This window comes from Spermophilus citellus (genome assembly GCF_964194105.1).
Source record: "Spermophilus citellus genome assembly, chromosome: 4".
Classification (NCBI taxonomy): Eukaryota; Metazoa; Chordata; class Mammalia; order Rodentia; family Sciuridae; genus Spermophilus; species Spermophilus citellus.
The window spans coordinates 155,032,193-155,042,202 of record NC_138185.1 but is presented as its reverse complement, the minus strand read 5'-3'; the positions used below and the strand labels follow the sequence as shown (position 1 = coordinate 155,042,202).

General features: G+C 36.8%; 1 protein-coding gene across 3 annotated transcripts in view; it reads right to left on the bottom strand.

Annotated features, from left to right (window-relative positions):
- Positions 1 to 595: 595 nt before the first annotated feature.
- The window catches only part of DAAM1 (dishevelled associated activator of morphogenesis 1), a 170,526-nt gene continuing 161,111 nt past the window's right edge, over positions 596 to 10,010 (bottom strand). For all 3 annotated transcript variants that reach the window (XM_081291300.1, XM_081291301.1, XM_081291302.1), the window contains 3 exons: positions 7,760 to 7,891; positions 4,679 to 4,849; positions 596 to 3,375 (listed from right to left, as the gene is read on the bottom strand). In XM_081291300.1, the coding sequence (XP_081147426.1) occupies positions 3,166 to 3,375; positions 4,679 to 4,849; positions 7,760 to 7,891 (513 nt within the window). In that variant the 3' untranslated portion in view covers positions 596 to 3,165. The remainder of the gene's footprint in view (positions 3,376 to 4,678; positions 4,850 to 7,759; positions 7,892 to 10,010) is intronic.

Sequence of the window (10,010 nt, the reverse complement as noted above, 5' to 3'; positions counted from 1 at the left end):
GGAAAATAAGATGGTCAACAGTTTTTAAGAACATTGTGGGTCTATTCCAAAGATCAAAAGGATTAATGTATGGAGCACTTGGACAGTTTCTTTTTAGCTTGTCTTGACTTCAAGCTGGGTTGAGAGTGGCTACACAGCAGAGTGATGTAGGACCAATGGAAAACCCCCAACTTCCAAAGCATAGTTATAAACACATTTCTTGATCTGTTCAGGTGACAGTTCCCAATTAACTTATAGCAAAAATTAATTTTTAAAAAGGAAATGCTTCAAAATCTAAAAAAGCTTTTCATTCTGGTGACTATAAATTATTTTCTATACTCCCAGCAGAATAATTCCACCAGTAGTCCCACCATATGCAACACAAAACCATTCAATTCACACATAAGACAAGAGGTAGTTTATGATAGCCCGGATGTACTGATTGCTGCCCCAGTTGAAAAACGACACTCTTCTGGACCCAGTATGTACAAGATTAAAGATATGTGTGTGTTTCTGATTTAGTGAAAAATTTCCAATATTTAAATTCAATGGTGGAACGCACAAAGAAGTTAGGTGATGGTATTTTAATAATTCATAGAAAGCATATATGTACACCCAATGAAGTCATCTTTATTGCATATTGCTATTTAAAAAAATGTACAGTCTCATAACACATACGACATTTTTTTTCTTGGTACTGTAACAACAGTCTTGCACCTAGAGACTAAGTGGTTCCAACTACTAAGCTAATAAGATACAAGACATATAGTTAAGTTTACAAATTATAATGCTTTTTCTTTTTGGCATTAATTTAAAAAAACAAACAAAAACTTTAAAATACACACCCAAGAGAGAAAAGTGGCTACTTTACACCAGCACCAATCTAAAAAGTAGTTTTTTTTTGTTTTGTTTTTGTTTTGTTTTCAACAATGGCACATGAAATTACCTGCACACAGTTTTCAGGGAAAGAAACCAAAAAATGGAAATGGCAAAGGAGGCCTACCAGGATGGCCATGACAAAATGAGGATGATTACCAAGGGCAAGAGGGACATGCTATACAAACTTGCTCCTTTTGTGACTCTCCTTCCACTAGTTCATTCCTTAAACTGTAAGACAAAGCCATTTTCAAAGTACAGTTCCAAAATTGAGCCAGACCAAATTTCTCCTACTATAAATAGAAAAAAAATATACATAGAGGCACTTTAGTTAAGGAACAGAGAAAACCATCATCCTATCCCACTCCCCCTCCTCTCCAAGCCTGTTTGAGCCTAGTCTCCAACTGCACCTTTAACATGGTGTAGTTGCAGACCTTGGTTAACTAGGAGCTGGGGGAGTGTAACCTCTGCTTTGTATTTATAACTGTCATTTGCAAGAGTCATTTGCTTCCATCGAATGGGTGGAAAGTTGCTAAGTTTGCAATGAGGAAAAAATGTAAAACCACAGCTCTTGACAACTCTTAGAGCATTATTTCACAGCTTTCGTACAGCACAGATACTTTGCCATCTGCACTAAGCATTGTAGTTTGGACAAATCATTTTTAAATAGTATGAGTCCTGTACAGCACGCACATTGATTTTTTTTATTCATCCCTGAATATTCTGATTCGAACGTAAGCTCCTTGTGGGCAGGGACTCTGTCTTGCTCATCACTGTAGATCTACTATGCCTGGTACATAGTAGATACTTAATAAATATTTGTTAGTTGACTGAAGAACTCAATTTAGTGAGTAAATAATGTTCTAGTGCAACAGGAAAAACTACTCTCTCCACAGGAAACCCAACCACGACAGGATAGATAGAAAGAAAAGAGAAAACGTCAGCCCCACCCCACCTCCCGCCCCACTACAAATAAATAAAGCAAAAAAAAAAAAAAAAAAAAAAAAAAGTAACAGTCCTCTTTATATATCATATAATTTAAGGATATTGAAAGTTGGTAGGTTAATGGTAAGCATCTATATTTTATTTTCTAATGTTCATTGTTTTTATTCATTTCTCCCTGAGAGCTTTATTTTTTTGGACTGAAATTTTACAGGTAGCTTTACTGACACACAATTTAAAATGACAACATATAACAGCAAACCACTTTAAATATACTCAGAGATAAATAGATCTGGGCATCTCTACTGATGTTGATATTTTGTGACACTCTAAGTGTCCTTTAGTCCAGACCTATATTTACAGAAGATGCAGGTTGTCCTACAAAACAGAAATAGAAAAGACAAAAAAAAAAGGCACCCCATTAAAAATTTTTTTAAAAAAATCTTTATCCTTTCAGAGAATTCTTCCTTTAAGTCTTGGGTGGAAATTTCTAAGATTTATATATCTATATTGTTAGAACAACAGGTACATTCTGGCAATCTTGTTCATTAACAAGGGCATGGGTTGCATTTAGATACTGTTTGTTTTTTTTGTTTTGTTTTGTTTTTGTTTTTTTTTTTTTTTTTACCCAAAAGCAATTTAAAGAAATCATCAAGAGCACTTGGCAGAAAACTTGATGAAATTGGGGGAGAAGGGGGAGAAACTGATGTTTAAGCTTTAAATATACAAAAGAATTTTGATTGACATTCTACATAATACAAATTGTGTGCAAGATGTTCTTGATAAACATTTACAGACTGTATCCCCAAATCAACATCAGGAATTTTAAGCTGATCCCATCAATTACTGATGTGATGCTGGAACACCACATTGTCAACTATCAAAAACCATTTTAAATCTATATTCTTCCAACTCCATTTTCACCAATGAAAATAATTTTAAAGTATAGCAAGCTTGGAAACTGTAAAATATTTCACAAGCTTTTTTTTTTTTTTTCTTTTTTCTTTTTTTTATGCTAGGGAATGTCTGTCATCTCTTTTAGGAGATAGTTTTGTGCTTCTGAACAGTTACGGTGTTCAGGGAAAGAAAATGAGCCACACTCAATATGAATGCATATGCAAAGGGTTTCTGAGCACGAACATTAACAGAAAATTTTTATCCATACATAGAGGTCTCCAGACGACACTCAGACTTCTATATACATTTTTAATATACATATACACATACATTTACATACACACACATTCACACACACTCACAGATGAAGGAGGAAATTGCCACTGTTTGGATTGCAAGGCAGTGTAATGGAACAGTCTAGTCACTTCAAAGGGCTGCTACTGAGCTTTTTAGAAAAGTACTTGGGGAAAATTAAAAATTAAGTTTTGTGACCGGTCTCTCTCGGCTGCTGTCTGTCACCTGGTTGGAAATGCGTTTGCGATTCCGTTTTAGTTTAGAAAGGTCTTTGTCAAACACTTCTCCTGAGCGTAAAGCTGAAACGAGGTCATCAAACTCTCCGCTTTCCTCGCTATTCTCTTTAGCTTTTCTTATTTTCCGCTCCCTTTCCCTTTGTTCTTTGAGCTGCAAATAGAAAGATACCTTTTAGAGAAGGATTAAGATGTTGTATTTAAAAAAAAATAACAAGATGTTGCATTTTGTTTTTGGTGGGGATGAAGTCTGTGACATGTGGTAGTGATTCAGTCACACCAAGCTCTGTTCACTTAAGCTGCTAAACTCTCTGGATGACACGAGAAAGGAGTAACTGGGACATGCATAAGATCTGACTGCAGAAATATTATGAATGGTGAAAAAAAAATTACCCTCACCATCTAGATTCTAGGAAAATCTCATTATATATTCTTGTTTATAAAAGAATAATTAGGCAATTCGTGTGTCTGTAATGGAAAAACAAAGTTTACACTATTAAATAGGACCCCCCACCCCAGGTCCTGCCCAACCCTGGTTTCTTGACGGTATAGAGACTAAAGCAAAACGACCATCAGGCCACGCCTCCCATCCATGGCCTGGTCTGCATCTGGCACTGATGTCTGGAACAGGTTGCTGTTATTAAAAGTCAAACAAAACACAGACAATATAGAAAATTTTGATAATTGAGATAAAAAGCATTCTTTATTTGGTTACCAACAGATAACCACTGCTACTGAGCTTTTTAGAAAAGTACTTTTTGGGGCTTTATACTACCACCGTAATTTTCTATGCTAACATTTATTTTACAAACGAAATACAACAAAAATGATTTCATGTGGAAATCATTTTGTAAGCTTTTCTGGATGATTAAATATTCTTTGAAGGCATGTCTTTTAAAAGACTGCACAAATATTTTACTAAATAGCTACTACATCAATGATTACATGATATTCTACAATATTTCACCATGTGGCTATTAGAACCAATGCTCTATTGGTAAATGTTTAGATCGTTTTCAGTTTAGAACTAGTATTAAAAAAAAAATGCTGCTTTCTTTGTGCAAATTTGTGATTATTTCATTTTTAATTACTTTTTTTTAGTTGTCAATGGACCTTTATTAATCAATTTATTTATGTATCTATATGTAGTGCTGAGGATTGAACCCAGGGCCTCACACATGCTAGGCAAGTGCTCCACCACTGAGCTACAACCCCAGGCCCAAATTTGTGATTATTTCCTTAGAGTAATTTCTAAGAAGTGGAGTTCCAGATCAAAGGATCTTAGATGTATTTTTTTTTAAGTTTTTGGAGATGTACCCAAGAGAAATCTGATAAAGTCCAAGGAACTTTCTAGAGCGCACAGCCATGCCCACCTTCTTGCCAGCCCAGCAAGGGCATCTAAAGAGCAAGGCAGCTGAGAACTTCTAGGGCTGGACCCGGCCGAGGATGCCCCTCACCTGTGCTTCCATGCGAGCTCGCCGCTCTTCCTCCTCTTTCCTCTTTCTCATGTTCTCATTCTCTTGCTTCGCTTCTGACACAGCTTGAAGGAACTGATCAAAAATGCCGAAGAACTCATCCGGCTGTATTTTGCCAGCCTCTTCCCCGAAGTGCTTCACTGCTTTGGTGAACTGGAGAAAAGAAGATTTTTAAGAAGCTCAGTGTTTTAAGAGAATACCACGATCAAATGGAAATTTCCCTAGAAGGACAAAAGCTCAAATGGAATCAAACATAACTTAACAGATTTTAGCAGGCCCATTTTACCTTCAGCAGCTGAACATGTCTGTTAATCCCTTCTAAAGTGAGAATTTTAACATGCCTCAAATTTGGAAAACATTTTATTCCTTTCCACCTCATTTCAGCTTAACATCTAAGACTACCTCCTATGACTTTTTATTAACTAAACAATAGTAAAAACAAGAAAGCAAAATATTGAAGGGCAGAACACCCAAGACACAAAAACTAATAGCAAGCTCAGCAGGGGTAGGAAACCTTGTACTTTTAAGTTGTCTTTGAAGTAGTTTAATATCATTTATTGGTGCCATATGGTGAATATCGAAAGCAAATGGGATCCAGTACTTCTTAGCTGCTTTTCCTAATCATAAATAATGTTAGTATTGTTATAATATTTCCAGGGTCCTAATCAGAAAACAATAACCGATTATGGAGTCACTCCTGCAACCCCCATTTTTTTTTTAACCTCAGTATCAAAATGGAATGGTTTTAACATTCATTTGGCAGAATCATTACATCACTGGTTGCAACCCCTTACTTTTGACTGAGAAAAATCATTTTATTTCAACCCTTTATCCCAGAAAGCCTTTCAGTATCAAATCTTTCTAAAACTGCCAAAATGTAAAATATTAAGGGAAAACTTAAAAAAATTAAATTTAAATATATAGTAACAAAAGAAGAACATCCAGTTTCTTTTTAAAAGTTTCAACCGTTTCTCTTTTCAGTATTTATAACTCAGGACAATCCACTTTCAACTGTCTGCATTATGGTAACCACATTCAAGGCCAGTTGGGCAGTTCCTTCTGTAAGGGTCTGAGGCTTCTAGACCTCAACTACCAAGGACAGTGCTCCCAGCTTCAAAGACAAATGAATTTTCTTTCTCTATGCCTAATCACTCACTTAAGATTTTTTCAGACTTTATTTAGACCATGACAGATTTTTGAAGTTTGCTCAAACTCAAAAAAGTTTCTAATTGATTTTACTTGCCTTTATTATATTGCTGTTTTTCAGATATTTTGATAATACTATGGAGCTTAATGGGAACGTTTTCAATATTCTTAAAAAAGCCAATTTCAGCTAAAGTTATGCATCTATATAGATATAAATATTTACATGACATTTCATAATTAATATTTCATATTTTAAAATTTATAGTATTTTAAAACCATTTTTCTTTTTACTGTGGAGTTATTTTCAATATTTTACTTATTTGGAAATTTTCTATTATTAAAAAGGGCCCTTTAGGGGAAAACATAACGTTCTTCACACACCACATTATAGTGCTCCGGCTTGCTCCGTGGTTTTATAAGGTAATTTCTAAAAGTTCTGGTATGAACAAAATTACAATAAACAGTCGACAACTGAGTTTCTAAAACATTTAAGTTCATGCACTTCAAAGCATCCTGAATGATCTTGTTATCTTTAGGAATTCTAGTGATGATGAAATCATATGTATTTTAGTCTCAGAAATCTGAAGGAAACTAGGGCTAGATTAAAGTCCCCTATCCCCAACACAAAGTAGGTTTCATAAGTGTGTGCGCCTATAAATGTGTTTAAATAAAAACGAACTATCCAGTTTTCTCTTATAAAAATGTTTGCACTCCTTGAGGAGGTAGGTACTTTGCTGGGGTATCAGGGCAGGAGGTGATTCTTCCTTCAGAGTGCACCCTCCAAAGAGGCAGATCCCACAAAAAGTAGGAATGGGGGCTTTCACAGTGAAGGTTCAAACCAAGGTTGTTGCATCATTTGACTGATTTCCAGTGTGGGATATTAGAGGTTGGACCTCAGAAAGGAGCAGTCACTTGAACATATATAATCTTCTCATTTATTTCATGAGGCTGAAGAGTGAGTTTACTGTTGAGATTAGTTGGCACTTGTGAACACAGTCCACTTCTGAACTTGAACTAGTGTCTGTATACCCTTACGTGACCAATCATCCACACCTATAACTCAACAGGACCACAGAAAAATGACAGGAACTACTCAAGTTTGGAAGGAAAGATTGAAGTAAAAGAACAGCGTGGTGGCAAATGAGAGATGAGTCAAGCTGAAGAACTCCATGGCATATGGTAGGGGCTTAATATCACTTAAAAAAAATGAGAAGCAGAGAGAAAAACAGAATGTGTACCCGTGTATGTATATTAAAGAAGAAATAATTGGGGTGGGGGAGGGAGAGAGAACAAGGCTTATTTAAAAGTCTTGGTTAGCTGCAATGAAAACTTTTTCTCCACAGGAAAATAAAAATTGAAATAGCAAGAATCATAAAAAGAAATGTCTTGCTAAAACTAAAAAACCAAAAACCAACAACAAAAACAACCACTTGTCATGAGACTGTGAACTAATATGCATCCAATTTAATGAGTTTTGCGGGTAGTGTCCTGTCTTCTTAAAGTTCTCCAACAAGTATATGCCTAAAGAGGTCTGAAGCATGTGGCCTTAGTTATACCTGCTCCTGTTCTTCATCTATTCTAGTTTCCAGAGATAAGCACATGAATCCAAAAGCAAGCAAGAGAAAACTGTCAGTATTTACTGGTTTTATACCATCAAAGCCTTCAAGATCTTGCTAACCTAAAGGTAACACAGACCATTTAGGCAACAAGGGTGTGTTTCAATGAATTACAGTCCTGGAGATGAAAATCCACCCAAGCAATGAACAACAATGGAATCTGGAAAACAATTATCTGCTATTTTATTTCCTGAACCATGATATTTGGATCCCATTCCTGCTGTTCCCCAAAAAGCATCATATCTGAAAGTAACAAGTGAAAACCCAGCCCAGTCAAACAGTGTACTAGAGGGAAATTTACCAGGTCTTTAGCTTCTGCTAGAAGATCTTCAACATCGGAGAAGCTGAAGCTGGCTAAGGTGATGAACTGGCTGACAACGGAAACAAACTTATCTCCAGGCTGCGAGGGCTGAGACTTCTGATATTCCAGTTCCTTAAACAAAGGAAATGGAGAATGATAACGTAGGCTTCCAATATAGGCACACTTTGTCTCTTATCCTATATTCCTCAAATTTAATCACTCAGCATGGACAACACATCTAAAATATCTTGTCATACTCTAGCTTCCCCTATCCTTGCTCACACCATGCCAGAGACAGGGCCCTGTACATGTGCATTTTATAAAACAGCAATTTAACCAATTATCTGAATATTTTCTCAGTGCTATCTCTTATTCTGACTTTAGAAGGTAAGCAAAAAACTAATAGAAGTTAAACAAATAACAAATAAGTAAATTGGATTCAAAGGGATTGTGAGTGAAAGTAAGAGACTTTGATGGTTGATATTCTGTACTCAGAGTTCTAGTGGCTTGTTTTTTTCTTTTTTCCTTTTCTGCCAAATCTATTTACTTCTTAAACCAGGGTATCTAGGTCAGTAGAATTCCAGTTGTAGAGTCAGACACCATAATCACCTACCATTTGTTTTCCTGTCCATACCATCAGGTTTTTGTGAATAGGCAGACAGAATAACTAGTTTCTTGTTAATTTTCTATATTCTCCATTAACATGTTAATGAACATACCGGTGATTCACACCAAATTTCAATAATTAATTTCTACCGTTGCAAGATACCCTTTCTTACTGAATGCCTACAGCACCTCCATGAGTAAGGCATCTTGATCCCCATCAAGATTTAGAGAGATTTAATTCTTTGCCCAAAGTCAAGAGGCTGACCAGAGATAGAGGCAGAATTTGAAGTTCGGTCTGTCTGCCTCCAGAGTCTCAGTAACAGCGATGCAGTGCACCTACTGACTTAACTCGATCCCCTTATTTTATTTATTTATTTTTTTGGCACCTGGTTTAGCAAAGAGATTACGAAGCAGGAGTCACAGGCTGTGAATTCTGACTCAGCTTTCCCCATGGCAAGATGCTCTGGGCCTCAGTGGCTTCATTTTTCAAAGGAGGGGAATATCCATCTCAACTAGAGGATCAGTGAAATTTTAGAAAAGAAAACTTAAAAAGTTTGGAGCTGACTCTCACTGGAAGAAACTGCCACCATTCTAGTACTCTGGCTGGAAAGTGTAAGTGCATGCTGGATATAGGGATGGGAAAGCCATCTTAGTGTGTTTCATTAATGTATTATTTTTAAAATTCCATCTCTGATATCTTTAAACAATATAATTAGTTGGGCAATTAATCGCAAAATTAGGACACATGAATATTTGGGCAGGGCACACTCTACCTCACAGTGTTTTCTTTCAAGGCTACAACTTGACATTTAAGCTGCCAGGGGGAGCAGAAGGCTCCTTCAGCGCCTTTTCTATGCAGAATGTGATGTAGTACTTATGACCCAGAGGATGAAGAGACACAGCAACACTCTCCCTTAAAAAATTCAAAACCAGGACTTCCTTGAAACATGGCCCCTCCATCTCCCTGGCCTTGGTCTGAGTTAACTCAAATGCAAGGGTCTGAAAGTCCATTATCAGGCTTAGGACTGTCAACTGCCATCCTAGTCTCCAGAAAGTTCCCATGGGGAGGAAAAAGCACCTGAGTGAAGGTTATTAAACATGCCTTGCCCAAAGTGCCCTGATCCAGCCTGGTCTTTCTCTGAAGGCTGGGGAGGACTGTCTATGTGTTCTACAACTTTGGGCCAATGACACAGGGGCTAAGAGAAAGAGTTTACTTTTAGCACCTCCAACCCTTGTCCTGTAAAACCCCAAACAACTCTTATATGCTCCTAAATTTATAAAAACAAAAAATTAGATGTTATGATTTTAACCTTTTATAAGTAGCATGCCTTAAATGAATTCAGTACTCTCTATGGCATAATTTTGTGATTAAAAACAAAAGGAGGGAAGGTCTCTGTAGCATTATGATAAATGATCTGCAAGATATTTAAGAGAGGGGCACCTTTCCAAGTTGCCTGGATCAGTCTCCTTCACCAAGTGCAGGCCGGAGCTAGGCATCTTCTCCAAAGAGAGCTTGCCAATGATCTCCCTTTGGCTGTCTGATTTCCATCCCTGGCCTTTCTTTCACTCAGTAGTAGCACATTTGCACAGTAACCGCCTGGCGTTATGACATATTTCATTTCTCCCAATCCTCTCTGCCTGTGAG